At 39.6% G+C, this 24,218-nt stretch overlaps 1 protein-coding gene across 5 annotated transcripts in view; it reads right to left on the bottom strand.

Moving 5' to 3' along the window:
* Window positions 1-24,218, bottom strand: part of RERE (arginine-glutamic acid dipeptide repeats) — a 409,293-nt gene that overhangs the window by 171,943 nt on the left and 213,132 nt on the right. For all 5 annotated transcript variants that reach the window (XM_043924145.1, XM_043924148.1, XM_043924149.1 and 2 more), the window contains 2 exons: window positions 2,456-2,561; window positions 913-1,009 (listed from right to left, as the gene is read on the bottom strand). In XM_043924145.1, the coding sequence (XP_043780080.1) occupies window positions 913-1,009; window positions 2,456-2,561 (203 nt within the window). The remainder of the gene's footprint in view (window positions 1-912; window positions 1,010-2,455; window positions 2,562-24,218) is intronic.

Here is a 24,218-nt window from a genome sequence, read left to right as displayed (position 1 = left end):
TCTTGAAAGGGACAGAAAATACCAATGGGTTTGAAGCTCATGGTCACTTTTTTGGCATTATTACTGAAGACATTAAGACTAGCAGCAACATTACCTCATAATAAAATCTTCAATATACTTTCCACATTCTCAAGTAATGGGCTTCCTAGGTGGCACAGCGGTAAAGAATCTGCCTGCCAAAATGCAGGAGACACAAGAGATGTGGGTTTGATCCCTGGATGGGGAAGATACCCTGGAGGAGGAAATGGCAACCCATTACAGTATTCTTGCCTGGAGAATCCCATGGACAGAGGAACCTGGCAGGCTACAGTCCATGGGATCACACAAGAGTTGGACACAAGCAAGAGACTAACACTTTTCTAGTGGCAGAGACTGAATCTTCAGGCAGTAATCTATATAATAATCAGTCATGTCCGACTCCTCGTGACCCCATGGACTGTAGCCCGCCAGGCTCCTCTGCCCATGGGATTCTCCAGCCAAGAATACTGGAGTGGGTAGCCATTTCCTCCTCCAGGGGATCTTCCCAATCCAGGTATTAAACATGGGTCTCCTGCATTGCAGGCAGATTCTTTACCATTTGAGCCACCAGGGAAGCCCAATCTGTGTAACACCTCACCGTAAGTAATTCAGCAATAAATTTTCAAGGAAATAAAATACATAACTACAGGGGGTGGGGGAGGAGGGAAGGAAGAGAAAGATATAGATTTTCCCTCCACCCAGATTAGTGAAGACAGAGGCCACCTCTGAGACCCCAACAATCTACAAAGTTCACGCGAGCGCCAGCTTGCTGAGACCACAGGTGGAGTGTGACTGGTATTACGATATCAGATGAGATCCAGACAGCTCAGACTCTCTACCTGCATGCTTGACGACTTCTCCTCCACAGAAGGACCACGCATCTTGGGCACTTACCTTAGGGCGGCAGCGTGGTAAGTGTCAACATAATCGGAAATGAAGAGCTCTCGGTTCTTGATAACTGGGTCTGTTATGACAAGTTCTCTTCCAGAATCTGTCCAAAAAAGAAAGCAAGAAAAAATTAATTAGGAAAATATTATAACTGAGTTTCCCCAAATAGGAAAATTCTACAAAATTTTTCTTTCAGGTTCAACTTCTACGATAAAAAGCACAATAAATAACCAGTCCTGGTCAGCAAAACCAAGAGGAGGAATAACATACAGCAGAAATAACAGGAAAAAGTGTCCTGCTGAATATGTTTTTGCCCGTAAGTAAGTTCCCACCATTTGCTGAAATGCTTAAGCACAAAATGAAAGAAGGGAAAAGAAACAACTATCATACTTTAGCAACCTGCTAATCACTAAAAAAAAAAAAAAAAAAACTTACTGATCTTGTGCATCTTATATTTTATTGCTATTTTTAAAAAAGAACCATCATTTAACTGCTTTAACAGAACTTTTAATAGTTTCAAAGAAGAAAAAATGGTAAAACATAAAAGACTATTATTCTTCAAAGTTGTTTGCATATTATTGCACTCACAGATTTGACCTCTAATGTGAACTTAATAAAAAAAAAAAAAAAGGAAAAGAAAACTGTTTTTGACCACTGGTTTTTTGACTCAAAACTCATCTCCCAAAGCACTGTGAAGGAGTGAGACAACCACAGATATAAAGGCCAGAGAGCTGGACCACTGCCCTGGGGCCTCCACTCAGAAGACAGGCAGTCTCGGCAACTCTCTTAGCCTCTCTGAGCCCTGATTTCTTCATCCAGAAGTGGGGAGTGACAACCCCTAAAGCATATAAATAATGGGTAACAAATGTCAATCAGCTAGAATGAGGACTAGCACCTTTCAAAACAAGAAGTCAATGAAAAGAAGCTACTACACATCTGAACAAATGGAATGCACATTTATGTAATGTACATTCATATGTCCACTACATATGTATATATTACATATGTATACTCATATGCCAATAGTTATTGGGTAGAAACTACAATGAGAGTGGAAGAAAAAAATAAAAGATGCTCTGAACTACCTTCCTACTATTCTAAAAGTCAATACTCAAACTAAATGTCAAAATACTCAGCAAAGTTCTGCTTTGAAAACTGAAGTTCACAACCCTGAATTCAGAGAAGTTCAAATATACAGTTATTTAAAAGAAACAATGCAATTCTATAGGATTTTAAATGTCATTAGTTCAACATTAGGTGAGAAAAAGGAATAAGAAGATGAAGCTACTTTAATTTCTGAAAATGTATCTTTACTCCAAGTTCAAGGAGAAGATGCTACCTACACATGATCAGTTTGCTTCTCTTTTGAGGCAGAAACAGTAAAAGAACCCAACAAAAAAGTGAACACTCCAGTAAAGTCTTTATTTATAAAATGTTTTTTCAGTGAAAATTTTGGACAGTGGTTATCTCCATTTAATGGAATGTTTTTAGAAAGAACTTTGCCCAAAGCTAAGAAAGTGTAAGGATCAAACCAGAAGGAGATATTTACCATTTTCATTATGTCGATCCTGAACCAAATGCTGGTACACAGAATCTGGGACTTCAGACTGACGGTAGTACCATTTGACGTTCATGAGTAGATGGTCCCTCTTACTCTGAAAAGGAAAATCTAACAGCATTAGGAACAGGACTTCAGGCGCCCACAGGCGCATACCATACCCATGATCAAAAGCCCCTGGGAACAGGCGGACAGGCAGAGGAGGGGACACACAATTACTACCAGCACCACAAAAATATGGACAAGTTAATTATGAGGTCAATTTTTACATTTTAAAAAATCTCAGCCAAAATACCCTTATGATTCTATCCCTCAATTTCAGGAAACAAAGGAAACCAAACCTGAATCTATACATCTCCCCAGTTTAATTAACTAATTCATTCAGTGTTATTTTTTTTTTTAATTTAACATTAACTACGCAGTACTACATGAATACATACTTTTTCTATCTTAAGATTTAATTGTTTTCCAAATATTTATAAACTGTTTTCGGTACACTGTCAAGGCCATTAAGGACAATAAATCAGAAAGAATTTACCCAGCAAGACCTAACACATCTCTTCAAGGACTGCCAATCACCCAGACTGAATTATATCCTCCCTCCCTTTTTCTGTCATTTATTGCTCTATTGCAATGAACACGGCAAACTATCACTGGTGAGGAAGATACTGAGTCCGTGGAGGGGAGATCCTATCTCATTTATCTTGGAATGTCCTGAGAACAAAACACCTTGGACATAAATATTTATGAATAAGGAAGAGTCCGTTGATTATCAGGGTTCTATAGATGTGTGTGGCATACTTAACCATGTTATCCCTGAAAGTTAGCTTGTTTCTAGTTCATTCAAAGAGTAAAGGACCAAATACTGTCTCTTTCCATTTGAAGGCTGTGGAGTGCTTGAGGGGACCACCTCCGTGCACCTGGTGGAGAAGCATCTCAGCATGGCAGTAAACGACGGCTTCCAGGGCCTCAGAAAACACTTCTTCAACTGAGCTGAGGGCTGTAACAGACCTCCCCAAGGTGAGTGCAACACCAGTCCTCTCAGCAGCCTCTACCTTCTCATCCCAAGTCCACAGTCAGAAATGAATGAGGGCTAAACATCAAGAAATGCTTCATGTTTATAAAAGAGATGGCTAAAGCCTAACGTATGTCAGAGGAGCTTTCTCTAATGAAGTCAGATCCTTCAGGTTTAATAAATGAGAAGATATGATGTCTTCACTAAAAGGCCAGGATGGCTCTAAACTATTTTTGCTAAAATAGCTAAGCCATTTGAAGAACCAGAAAGAAAAAAGAAAACAACTGCCAGAAGTCTTGACTGAACTCAAATGTGAAGAACCACTGTTCCAAAGAAAATACCATACACACTAGGATTCTTACTTCCACAATTAACTGTGTCAAACACAGGGCATCATTACAGATTGCATACAAAGAATAACCCTACATAACGGGTACTTTTTAGTTTTTATCCATTTTGCACTTTTATATTCTATACTATTTATACTGCAGGTGGGAAAAGGAGGACAAATCAGTAGGCTACATTAAAAGAATACATGTTACATATAGTATAGGAGTTTGTATATAGACAGGAGTTTACAGACAGAAGCAATTACTTCCAGCAAGGGATTATGAAGGAAGCAACATCTGACCTAGGGGAAAATGGGAAACATTTCAATGAATTTTTTTCTAGGCAAAGGAGGAGATCTAAGAAAGACACAAAGATAGAGAAGCACAAGACATATATAAGACACACGCACATGGTCCACCTGCCTGCAGCCCAGGAAAGCATTCTGTGTGACACTGAGGAACCTGAACCTCACAGGAGTTTGGCCTTCGGTAGCTTCTAACAAGTGGGGTCTTCTATCTGCACAGCTGACCAAAGCCACAGGCAGTGAGATCCAAAACGATGGGCCGTGGGAGAGTAGTGGGATGGCTGCGGTTTCTTCCCAAGGCAGGGTGATGAAGAGCAAGACCAAGACGAGAGCAGGCACCAGGGACAGAAGGAGACACGCCAGAGGAGGAGGGGTTGAGCCTGGGCAGCAGTTCTCAGGGATAAACCCACTTAAGTAAATACACTGTCCACTACAGGGTCTCTTGAGCTAGAAACCATGGACACTGGACCCAGATGAGCCTGTTGCACAGCCTGCCCGGCACCCTGTTAGATGTGAGGCAGCATCCTTGGGCCTCCAGTCACTGCCAGCGGCACCCCTCCCTCCTCACTGTGACAACCACAACGTCTTCAAACACTGCCAAATGTCCCCTTCCCATACAAAATACTCCCAGTTGAAAACCAATGGTCTAATGGTTTCCTTTTCAAGGAAAGCTAAAGCATAATGTTAAGACTAAACCCTGGTTCAAGCACTGCTGTGCTGGGAACATGGACTACAGGGAGGGGAAGGAATGTCTGTCATGGTTCAAATCCCCACTCCATCACTTCCCTGTCACAGCACATTACTAAGATACTCTTCATCTACTGTTTCTGTAAAACAGGATTATGGAAAACTACCTAAAAGGACACATAGAAACACTGTAGCTGAGCAGGTACCCAAGAGTACTATTTCCTCTGATAGTAAGTGACTCCAACTAGTGCTTCACAGAAAACATCAAGAACTTTGCTGAGAACTGTCAGAGTGATGTCTTCTCCAGAATATGGATTCTTCCAGGAGATGACAGTGATGTCTACCCACTCAGCTACTAACAGATGCTTCAACACTCACAGGAATGAATTACCTGATAGAGCACAAAGGAATTCAGATCAACCAGTGATTCTAGCAACACTAATCTAAAATTTATACTTTTATGTATTTCTGCAACACATCTAAGATGTATGAATACCAAAACCAGACAAAGATACCACAAAAACAGAAAGTTACAGGCCAATATCTTTGATGAATATAGACACAAAAATTGTCAACAAAATATTAGCCAACCTAATCCAACAACACATAAAAAAGATCATACACCACGACCAATTGTGATTCATCCCAGGTTCACAAGAATGGTTCAACATACACAAATCAATCAACGTGACACAACCACATCAACAAAAGATAAAAACCACATGATCATCTCAGAAGATGCAGAAAAAAACAAAAGGTATTTGAAAATGTGAAGGCAATGGAAGTAACTTTTTAAAAGCATTAACAATGGGCAATCAGACAATGCCTCTTTTTCAAAACCAAGCTAGTGATTCTGGTGATGCCCTGAGGTATAATATCTGTGTTATCTTCTGACCCAGGCACACTTAATGACTCCACCCACACAGAATTAACACTCTGGTCTGTTTGCACTTGGACTTACTACTCCTATTATCAGCCTTTACAAAGGGAGCTGAAAACCTACCGGGTTTCCCAGTGCAATACTACTTGACAACCAGGGAGTGGCGGCATTGTGCTACCAAAGCCTCCAGACTCTGCATTCCACAGATGGAACGCAACAAAGGGAGGCAGGCTCAGTGTAAAACAGAAGTTCTGAACAGAAGTAAATAGCTGTAATGGACACAATCTTCCTAAATAGGCTGGGAATTTAGTTGAAGATGAAACGTCTATAAAGGGAGGCACTGTGTTGCTTCAGAGACTCTAGACTAAAATCAGGTAACCTAGGATTTTGGTGCTATCCGCAGTCACCAGTCAGCTGGGGGTGACCTTGGTGGAGTCATCTGCCATCTGACAAGTGAGGGGGAGAACAGGATGATTCTATGGTCTAGTTCCATCCTATTTGCTTATGTGTAGACGTCTTCCCCCGGAGAAGACAATGGCACCCCACTCCAGTACTCTTGCCTGGAAAATCCCATGGACGGAGGAGCCTGGTAGGCTGCAGTCCATGGGGTCGCTAAGAGTCCGGCACGACTGAGCGACTTCACTTTCACGCATTGGAGAAGGAAATGGCAACCCACTCCAGTATTCTTGCCTGGAGAATCCCAGGGACAGAGGAGCCTGGTGGGCTGCCGTCTATGGGGTCGCACAGAGTCGGACACGACTGAAGCAACTTAGCAGCAGCAGCAGCAGACTTCTTCCCCAGATGAAACCAAGTGGATAAAGTGGGACCAGGAAAGCACCCTTGTGCTTCCTTTGTATCACACAGTGGTGTTACCTAACACTACCATCCTCAGGAGTCTCAGAAATTAAAACATGCTTTCCCACAGAAGCTGATGCTGTGCACTGAGGAAGAGCAGCAGGGAGTAGAGAGCACAGGACTCGCTCCCTCAGCCACCTCAGATCCATGGGTACTGCTCAACCAGAAGTCTCCATCTTCTTTAACCTTTCACTAGGCTAAGACCTGCTCAAAATCACAATTAAAGGCAGCCATAAACTTGGAGATCATCTGATTCAACACAAACCACCTGGGTTTGAATCATGGCTTTGCAACTCACTGCGCTGTGTGACTTAAGGCCAATTACTTCTCCAAGGCTCAATTCTCTCACACATAAAATGAGGGAAAATAATAGTTTATAACTCATTAAGATTGTGAGAATTAAATAAATGAATATAAGTAGGATGTATTGACTCTCAATAAATGCTGGATATCACTATCACTGTTTTACAGATGAAGAGGGAAGTTATATTAAAAGGCTGGTTATAAATTTTGCTTTTCACAGATCCAAAATTATGCTCCTAACAGCAATACAAAAACACACCAGATAGCAAATTGGGGGAAAGTTCTTCACTTTTGCAACAATTCAAGAAACATATCAAGTATTTCTAACAAATATGCCTCATCATTGACTCTGGAAGTCTGCATAAAGGTCAAAGTGCTTATAAATAAGACATTTTAACACAATGCTGAATGAAGAAGGAAGCGGTGAAAAGCCTCCCAAGTGAAGGCGTCCTGGGGTATACTTCTGAACACAGAGAAGAGGCCACTGGGAAGGAAGTATTTCCACCACTTTTTCTTTAAGGAGAAAGAAATGTATTGACTGCTTCCAGGTGGTAGGAGGCACCAGCATGAAAACCATCAAACAGCAGCACATCCAGTCTGCTTACAGTGAAGTCTCAGTGGCTCTGAGCAGGAAAGGAGACAGGCCGATTCTGGGTTGAATTATGGATCTGTCCACATACCTGGCCCAGATTTCTTGATATGAGGGATGCATGTAAATTTAAGGAGGTATAAAGAGTTTAAGAGAAGACAAAACTCATCACCGTGTGGGTTTAGAAAAGACAGCTCAACTGGAAGGTTTTTGAAGGAAATGGCAACCCACTCCAGTACTCTTGCCTGGAAAATCCCATGGACAGAGGAGCCTGGTAGGCTACAGTCCATGAGGTCACAAAGAGTCGGAGATGACTGAGCAACTTCTCTCTCTAAAGGGAGGATTTCCAGATCTCTGCATGTCAGGCAATAGGTTTAGAATTAATGAATGTAAAAGTCAAAACTGAAATTAAACATTCAGAGTAAGATCACTGACAAACGCTGGAGAGAAAGGCAGACACCAGACGAGAAAGGCAAACAGGAGGCTCTGCTGAAGTGACACTGGTTCATTCTATTAACAGTATACAAGTAGCCCAACCTAAATGTAAATATATGTGATTCAAGGTCAAGAAGTCAATTTCCCTTCCTAGTGATCTTTCATGATTGTTAATACAGTACTTTTGTTGTTAGCCAATCTGTGTCCTTCCTAGGACCAGATTTTTCCTGGGAGAAATTTTTACACAATATAAAAACATAAGAGAAGTGCGGGGGTGGGGGGGACGGGGTGGATGGCAAAGGGCAGACGCTCACTAATGACCCATTAGACAAGTACAGAGATTCCCTTTTCAATATTCCTTATTCCCAACCAGAATGGGAATAAGGATAACTTCATATTCACCTGCATTACAGAGGAAGGACCTTCTTTGCCCATCAATCACCTACCAGGCCTTGGCAGGTATCAGAACTCCCAGAGCCCTCCATACAGGCCATTCTAGTCCCCCAATGTTATCAGATATGACAAATGAATCAGGGACAAAGACAACCTAACTAGGATATGAAGGTGGATTCATCAAATGAACAATTTGCAAAGTCAAAATAATCTTCTGGAGACAACAGAGCACTTCCTTCAAAATTTTAACTGCTTAGTTCTTGGGAGCTCACATTTCCAACAATGGAAGGTCCAGATTCAGAGTTAGGTGAAATCAGACCAAAATCCTTGTTGTATAAAAAGTTAAAATAGTCAGGTTTTTCCAGAAATTTGGGAAATAAAAATAGTTAACATTTGTATATGATGTGGCTTAAGAAGATTCCCTCTGAAGAAACTTGTCATGCATCTCCTCAAAATGGAGACAGTACAGTTAAGAGTTACCCTCCCAGGGGGCTACGTGGCCAATACGGAGTGGAATGTCAACCCTGCTGAGGCCACTTCACCACAGGTGATGCCTGCTCGGAAGATCACCCACCCACACAAGACCTTAGGACACAGTCTTAGGAGCTTCAACCATTCCTGACTGGGGGAGGGGACGAGGGACAGAGAAAGGGATCTAAGATTACTCTTCTTCAAAGGTCAAGCACAACTCCAGGCAGGCTTCCCAGGTGGCTCGGCAGTAAAGAATCGGCCTGCCATGCAGGAGAGATGGGTTCCATCTCTGGGTCAGGAAGATTCCCCAGGAAGAGGAAGTGGCAACCGCTCCAGGATTCTTGCCTGGAAAATCCCACGGATAGAGGAGCCTGGCAGGCTACAGTCCATGGGGTCCCAAAGAGTCGGACACGATTCCAGGCACAAGCACAGGCGAATCAGCCCATAGGTAAGCTTTCCGTACCAATCATAAGATCATCATTACTCAACTGTGTAGATAAACATCAGGACTAAGATTAGTCCAACTGAAGTCAGGTAGGAAATATCTTGTAACATTATTTCAAACCACTACTCTGCTTCTAACATAAGACACTAGCAATGTAAAATTTTCTATACATCTATATCTAAAGAGCTTTATAGCCATAACAATTCAAAATGCCATCAGAGTTACAGGAACACATAAATGCCACCAGGGCTCAGGCCATCAAGGTCCTCACATCTCAGAGTTAGGCTCTGGCACGGGTCCCAGGAGGTTAGGAAAAGGCTGCAACACTGGCTCCAGAGTCTTGTTCTCAAAGGAGAAAGGGCTTCGAGTATCTCCTACAGATAATCACACAATCATGTACAAATCGTGATGTACTGAGACATTAACTAAACATTTTGCTTCATTTTCTTTGAGAGGGTAGAGGAAGGGCGAGCACATCTGACACTGAGTAAACAAATCATCCACATTTGTTCTGTCCTAACATGCCCTTCTTCCAACTTTCTCAGATACATCCACTACCCAGTGGTGACTGAATGGACCTGTACAAGAACTATGACTGCGCACATCTCCCTTATAGAGGCCACAACACTTAAGTTTCTAACACAGAAATCTGTTTAGTGGTGTTGATGCTTAACTTTTATGTGTCAACTTGACTCTGCTAAGAGATGCCCAGATAACTGGTAAAACATTATTTCTGGGTGTACCTGTGTAGGTGTTTCTGGGAGAGCACAGAATTTGAGTTAGTAGACTGAGCAAAGAGATTTGCCCTCCAAAGGGGGACAGGCATCATCCAAATCTCTTAAGGACCCAAAAGGAACAAAAAGAAGAAGGAAGAGCAAGCTTTTTCTCTCTTTTTGAGCTGGCCATCTATTTTTTCCTGCCATCAGAGCTCCTTTCTTGGGCCTTTGGACTCTACAAGCAGCTATTTACCATGTACTGATTGGCATTTGCAAATGGACATAACCTGAAACTACACAGGGGTCTACTCAGAACTAGCATAGTGAATAAAATATATAAAAGAAACAGAAACAAACCATAGTCAAATGGATATAAGCTGCTTATTGATGGAGGCCCTAGAATCAAGGTTGTGACAAACTCAATTCACAAACCTGTGGCACTCAATCCAAAAGACTGTTTTCAAGAGATTGCATCAGCCTCTGGGCCTGTGTAAGAGGATGTTAATCACCTGTAATCAGATGGTGAAGCATGATGGTAGAACTCAGGGAAGGCAGAAGACTTTTTACAGTGTTTACAACCAAAATGTGTGGATGACTGGTTAATACGAATCCCCAGAAAGATGATGCAACTAAAAATATGTTGAAACGCTAGCTCCGATGATCAGAAATAAATCTTCAAAATCACTGCTTCTTAATGATGATTTATTAATGGTAGAACCAAAAAGATGCATGAAAACACAATTATCTCTCTACTGCTAACTATGGAGTTCAAAACTTATGGCAGTTTCTATGGAGGATGACATTATGTATGAACAATGAAATCTGCAGCGTTGAGACCAAAACTGAATGCGGAGGGTAAAGCTGGGGAAATTTGTCTTTCTTGGCCTCAGAAGAGCACATAGCATCCCTAGGTAACCTCTGCTGTCCTTGTCCTCTCAAACTGAATAAAGAACTTATGTCATACACACACACACACACACAGATAGATTCCCCCAAATCTGCAGCAAAAATCCCTTCCTAAAAGCCAGTATTCTTTCCAGCAGCTTTGATTACACCAGAAAAATCCATAACCACAAATTTTCTATTTGGCCCAAAAGATTTCACCCACCAAGAGAAAAATCGCTGTTTGTAGACAGCACCATAAGAAATTGCCAAATTGCTCGTAATCCATAATTAAAGAGAATTAAGCATTCCACTGAGTTTCTTTCTTAAACAATCAAGCCCCCAAACTACAAAGCTGAACACATTTGCAATACGTTAGTTGTTGTTTGATGGTGGTGGGGACAGTGACAGCGATTTTCCTCATTCTGGGGGAGTGAATCACTTCTTGCACATGACATGGCCAGAAAAGTTACAGAACTGGATCACACATCAATGGTGGGGCAGGAGTGGAAAGGAAGTTCAAGGACAGGGCGGGGGGCCTGTAGACCTCCAAAATTCTCCAGAAGTTTCACAAATTAAACTATCACATTACTTCAGAAATAAAAATTGCTAAGATTACTATGATTAAAGAGACATCACAGATTTTACTACTAAAAACTGATGCTGAAATATCTTGAAAAGATTTCACCGAGTCAACATGTGGTTTATGAAAGTGGTTTCTCAAACTTGTTAGACTCAAGATTCCTTAAACTCATCAAAATTAATGAGGCATTCAAAGATCTTCAGTTTATGTGGGTCATATCTTATCAACATCTGCTATATTAGAAAATTAAAATAAAGAAAAATTTTAGACATTTTTACTAATTCATTTAATGATATAACCTCATTACGTTAATGTAAATAATTATAATAACTAACTATTCTTTTAAAGCAAATGAGTAATACTTATGTTTTTACAAATCTCTTACATTTGGCTTAAGGAAAAAAATTCTCACATCTGAATCTGCAATCCTCTGAATCTGCAATCACACCTCATTCAGCCCCTGTGAAGCTCCACAGTACACTCATGAGAGAACGAAGAGTGAAAAGGCAAATGATATCTTGGTGTCATCATGAAAGCAGACTGACCCTGCAGACCATGGACCAACCACATGTGAGAAGAGCTGCTCTACGGGAAGAAGAGAACAAGCTGCACAAACAGCCCCAGATGCCTCTCTCTCAGACTCGGGTAGTTCAAACAACTATTGATAGCAAATGGAACCATAGCTGGAAATGTTTGAAAAGCATACATGTAGTCAGAAATCAGATATTAAACAGATTTTATTTTTACTTATACAGACATTCCAGTAGTGACCAGGAAGTTAAACTCTGTTAAAGAAAATCTAGGTAAGAAGCCTCATTTCAATCTAAGATGTTTTTCTTGCTAAAATTTGAACTCATGACACTGAGAAATATTTAAAGCTTGATTTAAACAAGAATATAAACAGGTCTAAACTAAACAGTTACACTTTAAACCAGTGGTGAACCTAATAAGCTAAAATCCTGCTAGGAAAAAGTAGGTAGAGTAACTTGGGTAACTCATTGAGCAATTTGCAATTCCAGGCAACTCCGTGGCCATTTCAAATATGGTGCTGTCTCTTACCCAAGAAAACTGGCAACACGAAACATCAACTTTTAAGAATCAAAAGGAAACCTTCTAGCTTACCATACTATGCTGAATCATCATCTTTTACCAAGATGAACCGTTTTACATGAATCCAGCATTTCCTCTTTCTAGGCGAAAACTTTTTTGTACCATCGTTTTCTGAATTAAACTGCAAAATGTACAGCTGGTAACACCAAAAAATAAAACACCTTTTAGTAGAACTGAGTATCTGCACTTCTAAGGTACATTAATATAGGTTCAGAAATTATTTAATTCAAATAATATCAGCCTACATAATAATACAAATCCAATTCCAGCTAATACATTCTGCGTCTATGCATATAAGTCGTTTCAGTCATGTGTGATTTTGCGATCCATGGGCTGCAGCTCCCCAGGTTCCTCTGTCCATGGGATTCTCCAGGCAAGAATACTGGAATGGGTTGCCATGCCCTCCTTCATGGGATCTTCCCAACCCAGGGATCAAATCCACTTTTCTCGTAGTTTCCTGCACTGGCAGGCAGGTTCTTTACCACATTTTAAGCTTATCAATAAACAACCTCAAATAGTTTGGTTTAAAAGGGGAAAAAATCAACAGGAACCCTAAAAATTCATGTTTTCCTATTTCATTTTATGTAAACCAGTCTGTCTTAAGTATCGATCATATTTATTTTTCTTTCCTTTTGACTTAAACCAAAACAAAGACTGCAACCTTTAATACCTACTAGTCTATTTATAACTGTTCCATCTACAACCATTCTTCTAATACAAACATGCCCTGAGAGCTTATCTCAGTCCACATGCCAGACAACAAAGGTTCACTGGCCTGTTGGAAGAGCAATGGAAAGCAGGAAATGAGAGGGCTGAGTTAATCCCAGATAATCGATCAGGGTATTCAGTCAAGTACAGCCACTCTGAGGAAATGCTGCTTTAAAAAGAAAAGAAAGGAAGAAAATCAAAAGAGCCTACAATTCACTTCGAAATGGGTTAATTTTTGCCAAGAAGATTCCCCATCATGCTCAAGCACCAATATAACTTATATAAATGTTAATATCTTTTGAAGAAAGATCTTTTAAAATCCTTCATCCTCTATCGTTTTTCAGAAGTGTTTTAATTTGGGGATTTTGCCTTATTGTTTTGGCTCATCTTTTTTTCCCCTAAACCAGCGTTATTGAGGTTTATTTCATACACAATAAAACTGTGTTTGACAAATATGTTATGTAACCACCACCACAATCAAGATAAGGAATATTTCCATTATCACAAAAAGACTCACTTTCTTTAGAATTAATTGATGAAATCTGCTCTGCTGAAAAAGCTTTCGTGCCAGAGAATGCTTAAAAACAAACAAACAAACAAAAAACATTCTAAGCTCCTTCCTCCATTTAACACACAGAGAAATTAATATGGAGAAAGACAACTCTGAGTCAGCTGTGACGCTTCTTTCTTCCAGCTGATGCTGGAGACCATAGAGACAACAACCCAATGCTCTTCAAAATCAAACAATTTACTAGATAAAATTAGGTTGAGGCGTAAAAGACTTCCTAAAAACCCAGTATATGATAACAGTTACAGAAACAATAGCACTGAAGTGAATAAAATTTTTCAAATTAATTTTACAGCATAATTTCCTCAAATCATGTAATCCGTATTTAATGAGCTTCTTCCAGGTATCAGGCTGTTCTTGTGGGGACAGGCACTAAGGATTTGGGAGAGGAAAAGAACAGATAAAGACTCAGTCTTGACAGAACATTCCAGTGTAGGGACAGACCCTCTGGTCAATCTCTCCACCCTTCCCCAAAAAGGTCTAGGGTGGGCAGCCATGCTCTTCTCCAGGGGATCTTCCCAACCCAGGGATCGAACCCACATCTCTTGCATTTCAGGCAGACCCTTAACCCTCTGAGCCACCAGGGAAGCCACCTCCCCTCCAATCAAAGGTCAGAGAATAGTTAACTGTTATAAAAAAGCCACTAGCAGTAAAATCTGCCACTTAGTAACCATACAATCCCAGGCAAGTAACATTTTTTTTATACTGCATTTAGTCTTTTTGGGTATCGTTTTCCTTAAAACTAGCTGTCTTCTCAAAAGCACCTGAAATTGGCAGGAAGAAGTGTACTGTGACTTGACTGCATCATACAGAGAAAACCTTCATACAGAGGGCTTCACTTGTGGCTCAGTAAAGAATGTGCATGCAATGCGAGAGACCTGGGTTTGATCCCTAGGCTGGGAAGATCTTCTGGAGAAGGGAAAAGCTACCCACTCCAGTATTCTGGCCTGAAGAATTCCATGGATTGTACAGTCCATGGGATTGCAAAGAGTCAGACATGACTAAGCAACTTGTTCAACTGAGCGACTTTCACTTTCATAAACTTTCTTTCTTTACAGAGAAAGGGGCTAAATAACCTTGATAAATCCACACACCCATCTCCCCACCCACAGGAACAGAAACCCAAGTCTCTCTCTCTCAGCCATAGATAGCTGAGCTTTGTTCACAAAAATTCTGCAAGTTTTTTTGCTCGGGCCTGGTGCACTGGGAAGACCCAGAGGAATCGGGTGGACAGGGAGGTGGGAGGGGGGATCGGGATGGGGAATATGTGTAACTCTATGGATGATTCATATCAATGTATGACAAAACCCACTGAAATGTTGTGAAGTAATTAGCCTCCAAATAATTTAAAAAAAAAAAAAAACCTTCTTTACCTTTGTCTTTTATAAAATTTATTAAGAAAATTTCATAGGCATAAAGGTATAAAAAAGTAAGAAACTAAGGGCCAAACATATTTTAACAAATAAAACACAACCAAACCTGAAGCAATTGCCTGCACAGTCCTTCTAGACAGGTTTCATGTCACTCTCCCAGAGGTAACCACTATTTGAATTTACTGTTGGTCATTCCAATGCTTTATTTATGCTTTTACTTCATATGTACGTAGGACTAAAACTATAATGTATTGTTTTGCAGTTTTTACACTTTACATAAACAACACCATATTGATTTCCCCTGCAATCTCTTTATTCAGTATTATGCTTGCATGATTCTCCATTCCCTAGTTCATCCATTTTAAATGATACATGTTACCTCTATGTACAATACTGCATGATTTGTTGAAAAATTTAATGCTGACAGATTACTTGGGTCATTCCTAGTTTTTCACTACTACAACCAAGGCTGCTACTCTAAGCATTTTTTGGGTTTTTTTTTGGGCCACACCACAAGGCTTATGGGATTGTAGCTTCCTAACCAGGGACTGAACCCAGGACTTGGCAGTGAGATCACAGAGTCCTAACCACTGGACTGCCAGGAAATCCCCCTATAAGGGTCCTTATTCACGTCTGTGTAAGTCTCCAAATGTCTGGTGTCACAGCTGAATATTCAAAGGTCACAGTATACCACTCTTCATAACATCCTCTGATATCAGCGCCTGTAGGATCTATACTGCTGTCCCAGTTTTATTCTTCGTATTGGTAATTCATTGCCTTTTCTCTGTCCCTTCTCTATCATCTTTATAAGAATTTCACTAGTCATTCCAAAGTTTCAAGTTCTGATATTATTATCTTTAATGCACACTTCCCTATTAATTCATTAATTTGATCTCTTATTTTCATCATTCCCTTCCTTTTCCTGGGTTTAAATTATTTTTAAATCTCTCTATAAAGATACTGATTTTATTCTACCTTTCTTATTTTCATATATATTTAAGGCTAAAAATTTACCTCTGAGCATATCTTTAGCTATATCCAATAATTCTGATAACTCATAATTTCATTAATCATTCAATGCAATGTATTTTCTAGTTTCCAATGGACTCTTTATTTGGCTTACAGACTATTTTAGAAGTGCACTGCTTTATACCACACATTTCTAGATTTTCCAGATAATCATTTTGCTTTTTCCTACTAACTTAATTCCATTATGTTCAGAGAACATGATCTATGTGATTTCAATCCTCTAAAATATGTTAAGACTTGCATTAAGATCCAACACAGTCATCTCTGATTAATGTCCCATAGGTTCTGAGAAGAATGCATATTCTTCGGTAACTGAGCATGGTTTCCTCTGTTAGTGAGTACAGTTTCTTCTGTTACTGGGCACAGTAACTGTATTTACAACAATTAACTCGAATTTTTTTTAACTACGCTGTTCAATATTTGGGCATCTCATGATAGCTCAGTGATTTAAAAAACAAACCACCTACCCATGCAGGAGACTCAGGAGACGTGGGTTCAATCCCTGGGTCAGTAAGATCCCCTGGAGGAGGAAACCTATGTTCTTAACTCATTTATAATTTATTTGTTTGCTCAATTACTGAAGGGGATCTTTTAAAATCCTCTTAATTTTCCAAACAGTCACTAACAGTTTAGAATTAACTGCAGTATATTCATACAATGCATTATTACATAGCAATCAAAATAAGTTACTGTAACATACAAAAACACAGATGCATTTTACAAACAATATGCTAAGCCAAAGAAACCAGACAGATAAATACATATCATATGATACCCTTTACATATAAAGTTCAAAGGCAGGCAGAACTAATTTATGATGTCAGAGCTCACAACAGGGTTAGTGTCTTGGAGGGAGCATGAGAAAGGTTTCTGGAGTGCTTACAACATTTTATTGCTTGATATGCACAGAAGTTACACAGAACTTATACATACATATAACCCCATACATGGTACATATACAAGCATACCTCAGTGCTATTGCAGGTACACTTCAGATCACAGCAATGAAGTAAACTGTGCCATCAAGCAAGTGACATGAATTTTCTGGTCTCCCAGCACATAAGGGACTTGAGCACCTGAGGATCTGGGTACCCACGGTGAGCCCTGGACCAATCTCCTGAGGGACAACTGTAGAAACACCCCTACATGTTTCCAACTGCTTGTAGAAGAAAGTCACGTACTCCTTTGTCCTCCATGCATGCCACACCATCCTTATCCAGGGACCACCTCACCTCAAAAATGCTCATAGTGTTGCTGATACTAGAAGGCATAGAGCCTTTAAAGATGAAATCTAGAGAGACTCTAATTGAATATATTAGTAAAATGTTACATGCAATGCTGCCTTCTGAAACCAGCCCTGAAATGAAAGTAGATTATGACCAACTCTTGATCCTGTGATAAACTATCAAGGCTGTAGACACACTTAAAAAGGGAAGATGTCATTCATTAAGGTGTAACTGAAGCCTCTCCTGAAAGAAAGCAGTGAACACTGTTTTTTATCATAACAGTTTTTGTCTATGTTTGCTATTTCCACAAACTCCTCTTTGATTACAGATTATGTCTTTCCTAGAAGACTATTTGGCAGCGAGCTGCTGACAAAGTATTGATGGCAGCCCTCCCTACCCACAGCCTTATTAGCATTTCTATTGCTGCACTGCACACACTGGCGTTATAAATCACACACACTCAGTGTCATGCACAATAATCAAACAGTTACCTAACAACGAAGGGTATTACAAACGCATTGAACTAATCTTTGAATATATGTTCTAATAATTAAATTCCATTATGGTTTGTTTCTACCTTGAAGCCTAAGGCAGCAACATAGAAATCGAGAGCCATCCACAGCGCCCTCACATTTGCCATGAAATGTCACTTACAGAGTTCACATCCAATTACTGAACACGACCAGCCAGAGCATCTATCACTTACATTAAAACAAGCAGAACCCAGCAGTAGGGCTGTCGGTAGCCATCACAAGGCTTAAATGGATTTCTCACCTTTCAAATATCAAGGGGTCCTCTTTCCCAGAACATCTCACTAAGGGGTTTGGCCTTTTAACAAAGAGAGCTGCCCAAGCTGAAAGAAACATTCAAAAGGCAGGACATGTTGCAAAGCCCAGCTCAGAGCCGGAGACATCTGCCCCTTGTGTTAAAATACAAAATAGTAAAAGATCCTTTAGGAGAAAAATAAATACACATAAAAAGGAAGCTTTTGTCAAGGCTACTAACAAAGAAGCAAAGTTATATTAATACCGTTAAGTCCTTGTTTTGGGCCAGCATCCCACTGAAATTAAGGAGCCCTCCCAGACAGAAGACCTATTAATTTCCTAGTTTTTAAGAACAGAGAAACTGCCCCTGAAGTCCTTACCTGGAGCCCAAATCTAAGCCTGTTACCAAACTCAAGCCTGTGAGCTCCGGTGTCGTTGCGTTATTCATGCACAGTCACCTGGACCAGGGCAAACTAAATTTCACAGATTTATAGAAAGACACATAAGAGCTTTCTACCCATCACAAACAGTGACCTTTAAAACTAGGATCATGGTAACTCCCCTAGTTCTCTAAGCCCAGAAAAGCTTTTATTGTCAAAAGAAGCTTAATAGCTGACTCTAAGCAATTACCACATAATATAGTCACCACTTATCTATTAACAACATCACCATATTCTGTAATTTGATGGAGGGAATCACTACATACAAGGTGAATTATGGGAAAGCATTCTCAGCTCTCCTAACGTGATGTCAGAGAAAGTGTCCTTAATTGGCAGTAAATAACTATTGGGGCACAAAATGAAACAGTGCCAAGGAAAATTTAATATCATCATAGAAACGAGGAGAGTGTGGAATCAACTGCCTGGGGAACTGAGAGAGGCAACTGCCTTTTCACATTTATGCAGAAATCGATACCTGGTAACTACATCTCAAATCAGGCTCTAGAACAGTGGATCCTAACCATTGCTAGACCTTCTGTCTCTCAAGAAAACGTGCACACCATGAAAAATACTGCATGAAATGCCTGAACATTCACAGGCTCCCAGCTGAAGCACCGCTACACTTACCACCCCACCACGGAACACTTGTTTCCGTACTGTCTGTACCCCACTCAGCATTTATATGAATGATGTGACTAACCCAAGCAGCAAAACACCAAGTTGCCCTCAAGAGGTAACTTACAATACAAAATCTGAAAACCTTCACCTGGCCATAATTCAGCGAATAATATGGCACTCCTAGGCACTAGCTAGGAGAAGGCAATGGCACCCCACTCCAGTACTCTTGCCTGGAAAATCCCATGGACGGAGGAGCCTGGTAGGCTGCAGTCCATGGGGTCGCTAAGAGTCGGACACGACTGAGCAACTTCACTTTCACTTTTCACTTTCATGCATTGGAGAAGGAAATGGCAACCCACTCCAGTGTTCTTGCCTGGAGAATCCCAGGGACGGGGGAGCCTGTTGGGCTGCTGTCTAAGGGGTCGCACAGAGTCAGACACAACTGAAGTGACTTAGCAGCAGCAACAGGCACTAGCTAAAGGCAGGTCCTCACCCTCCCACCCACCTGTTATAATAGCTGAACAGGGAGGAAAAGTCTTCTAACATTATCCTAGCAACATGAGGTCCTATCCTCTAAGCAAATCATCCTTAGGGCAGATTATCCCTAGACAAAATGCTGACTCCAACAACGCTAGTTTCAAATAAAATAGTAACTAAAAATAAATCACAGTTTCTGAACAACAGTACTGAATGTTAGGTGTTCCATTTGTGTGTGAGTTACGTATAAATTTCCCAGTCTATGATACCACAAACCCAGATTCAGCTATTATGCAAAAATTTCATTATTGCACCTCTATTACATAACAGAGACAGAGAAATAATGACCACTGTCTTCTATTATAAGCAGAAAATGGCATGAATCTTGGTCCCCTTTCCCAAAGGTGTCATAAACAGAATCTAATTTATCTTTAGTTGATCCAGCCATGATGTTCCAACATGTAGTCTATACTCTGACATGTCTCTGTATCACAGATACAAGATAGCCAGAATTACATAAGAAAGGTGAAACACATTTAAAAAAGTAGAGTGTACAAAGACTCATATTTTAACGAAAGTTCATAAAAACTACATTCAAATCACATCAACACTGAAGCTTCTCACACAGCAGAAATCCACTGTCTTTTAAGAACCTGGCCATATTTATCCTCCATTTTTCCTAAGGCAAGATATAACATACTTCCTAACTCACAGTGTTTCAGAAAAAATAAACATTGCCATGACATTTTCTTGTGAATACATTTGAATGAACTCTTAAGAAAATCTTCCTGTCCTTTTTTTTCCCATAAAGCAGTCCACAAAAATGTAAAAGCATGAACTCAGAGCACGAATTCATACAATTCTCCCAATTAACTCTGGGAAAAACATAATATTATCTAGATATAAAATTCCACTTCTTATGAAAAGGACACATTCATAAAGTGGACTATGTGATATATATATATAAAAATTTATGAATAAACTGTTCTTCATGCACAGTTGAATTTTTATATAAAAAATCAATAAAGTAGTGAGGATATGAAATCTAGAGGTTGACTATCACAAAACAAGATAAAAGAGGCAAAAAATAACCAAATATAAATAGTAAAATGGAAAGACACTTCAAAAATTAACAAGATAATGTGATGTAATTTGGCAAGATCTTTTCTTTTAAGTCCATCAACCTATCACAGAACCCTATGTAAATAGCCTCTTACAGAGGCTAACAGTAGCCAAATTACTAGGAGCAGGTATTAGATATCCTAAACATGTAGAAAAAAAATTCTCAAATAAAAACCAAGGTGACTTGAACAGTTCACAGCATAATCAAATAGCCATTACCACGTAATCTGACTCATTTACTCTGGAACTCATCTCATGCAATACAGTGAAACCAGCTTGATACAGGTGAACAAAACCAAATGTGAAACCTTTAAGTTTTACTCTAATGTATTGCACAATAAAATTAAAATGCAATGCAAATAAACTTTGGATGACATCCAAAAAATGTAATTTTATAAAAACAGCATTACCAAACTATATAAAATGTTTTTTAATCTGCACTGAGTTTTAAAAATTGATGTATAATTTACATAGAGAAAAATGCAGAGACCTTAGGTACACTGTTCAGTTAGTTTTTATGAAGATGTACATAGACTCCTTATAATCCAAATCCAAAATAATTCTACTCTTTCAGAAAGTTCTCTCAAGCACTTTCCCAACTAATCTCTACCCTACCTGTAGAGGCAACCACTGATTTCTATTTCTATTTTAGAGACCAGGATAGATTTTTATATTTAATTTTTTAAAGAATTGTGCAAGTGATTGTATGGTTTTCATTCCCACCAGCAAAGTAGGAGAGTTCCTAGCCAGAAAGGCATCCTTGACAATCAATCAGTTGTTAGCCATTTCCATTTAGCCATTCTAGTGGCTCTATGGCGACATTTATTGTATTAATAGTTTTAACTTACATTTTCCTGATGACTAATGATATTGAGTACTTTTTCATGGGCTTATCCTCCAATCATATATCCTCTTTCCTAAAGTGTCTATATTCAAGTCATTTTTAAAAACTGAATTGTCTTATTAAGTTGCAGCAGTTTTTTGTTTGAAGTTTTTAATGTATTCTAGATTCCTTTCTTATAAATGTGTTGTAAACATTTTCTGACTGTCTGAGGCTTCCTCTATGAATATTAACAACGTCTCTTGATGAATTTTTCTTTTCTTTTATGGTCGGTATCATTTTTTGTTAAGTGTTGTGTTAGTGGCTCCTTGCAACCCCATGGACTGTAGCCCATTTGGCTCCTCTGTCCAAGGAATTCTCCAGGCAACAATTCTGGAGTGGGTAACCATTCCCTTCTCCAGGGGATCTTCCTGACCCAGGGATTGAACCCAGGTCTCCTGCACTGCAGGCAGATTCTTTACTGTCTGAGCCACTAGAGAAACCCCTAGTACCTTCTACCTACTCTTTAAGAAATACTTATCTACCTCAAGGTTGTAAAGATACATAATTTTTACTTCACATTTAAGTCAATGATTGTTCTCAAATTAACTCTCATGTATGGTGTGAGTTAGGGTAAATTTTGGCTTTTGTTTCTGTTTGCCATATGGATATTCAATTGTTCCAGCCTATCAGTTGAAGACTTTCTTTTCCCATTGAAAACAGTTTGACAGTATATGTATAGATTCATTTAAATTTACACCCTAGCCCTTGAGATCACTGGCATCTTAATCTCACTTTGTATGGTATCTTCAAAACTGGAAAGCAGCATTTCCTCTTATTAACATATTGTATGATAAACATATGAAAAGGTTTTATGTAAAGAAAACCAATAGTAATATTGACCCAATGGTTATATTTTTTGAGATTTTCCCCATCTGAATTATAAATATGTTTTAAAATGTACACTTATTTAATATGTATGCATACACACTGAATTGTTGTGACATTTATAATGGCTAATGTTTGTTAGTGAAACATGTAAAAATCCCAGCTACCATTGCATGCTGATACATTACATCAGATAAATGTATATAACAGAAATAATGACACAAAACAAAACATTTCCTCAAATCTCCAATCCCAGTCATCAAACCAGTTGCCCCTTTTGCTCGAAATAAAGAATTTCTGAAAAGTTGGTATGTTTTAAGTACGTTCTAAGAGCTACATCAAAAGGGAAAATGCAAACTTCTAAAACTTACATTTGGGGTGAGGTGGTGAGAGGAAGGGGGAGAATAATAGCATCTTCTCACCATCAATGGTGAGATTTCACAGGTCAATCTGAGCATTTATTTAGGAACAGACTTCTTGTATGCCTGAACCTGGACTAGAAAAAATTTTAGAAGAAAGCTGAGTATCTATTGTCTCTGATATGACTGTGACCAGAACATGGGGAAACTCAGTGGGGTTGGGGGACCAAATTCAGCTGGTAATTGATAAACTGCTCCTTCATTCTGGTATTCTGTACCCATCCCTCCCCTCAGAGCTTATACAGGAATGGGGCAGCCATGACAAACAGCAGGTCACATTTTAGGAATTCATGTGTTTGTGATCTCAGGCTTAGAGAAAACCATTTCAATAAAAACTAAGATACCAAGACTTGTAGGAGGACGGCAGCACAATTAACTTCCTCACTCCCTGCCATAAAAGCAGATCGACTAGAAAGGCAAACTAAACTCCACAAAATGGGGTGTTAAGGTATCTTCATGAATCCCCAAATATAAGCAGGTGGGAGAGCATAAACCACCCCCAACCATAAGACCTGTGGAAACTAACATCTGTAGGGGAGAAAGCCGAAGGAACGGTTTACCTCACAAACCTAAGATCTGGAGGATCTCAAAATCTCCAACAAATAATAATGTGAGTCAATCTGCTAACAACAGCTTGCGACTGCAGGGGATGTGTCATGGGGATGCAGGTTAGCACAGAGAGACCAGAAAAGGCTAAGCAGTCTAACCATAGATGAACTCTAAAAACTCACACAGCTTCCTCCAGGAGAATGCCCCATAACAAACAAGAAACTACCAGGAATGGAGTACAGATCGAGGAGAACAGGAACAACAGGAAAGGAAAAAGAAGAGCCAAAAGAAAATAAAGGAGGGGAACAGAGTCAGGAACTCACAAAATCTAAGGGCCCTATTTTTAACATCACACAACAACAGAAGAGGGAGCTCCATGAAGCCAAAAGAAATGACCTGGAACCACACACACCTCATAAAAGTTGAATAAAACCAAATGTGCGTAAAAATAAGCAAATGTACTGAGGTTAAACCTCATACAACATTACTAATGGGGGGCAGGGGAGAATAAGGAGTAGGACAGTTACCCTACAAGGAAAGCACAGCAAAAAACACTTGTGCACACGCGCATGTGCACACACACACACACACACAAAACCAACACAGTAACAAACTTTCAAAACAGGCTAGCAGAGATAAAATAAATGACACTGGAAAGCAATATATATCAGACACAGGAAAACTCAGAAATGAAGACTCAACCAGAAGGAATGTAAGAGTGAATGAACACAGCTAGCAATGCCTTACAAGAAAGA

This window comes from Cervus elaphus, chromosome 14, assembly GCF_910594005.1.
Source record: "Cervus elaphus chromosome 14, mCerEla1.1, whole genome shotgun sequence".
NCBI classification, from domain to species: Eukaryota; Metazoa; Chordata; class Mammalia; order Artiodactyla; family Cervidae; genus Cervus; species Cervus elaphus.
Note: the sequence above shows the minus strand (reverse complement) of the source record. Positions and strands in the feature narration are given on the sequence as shown.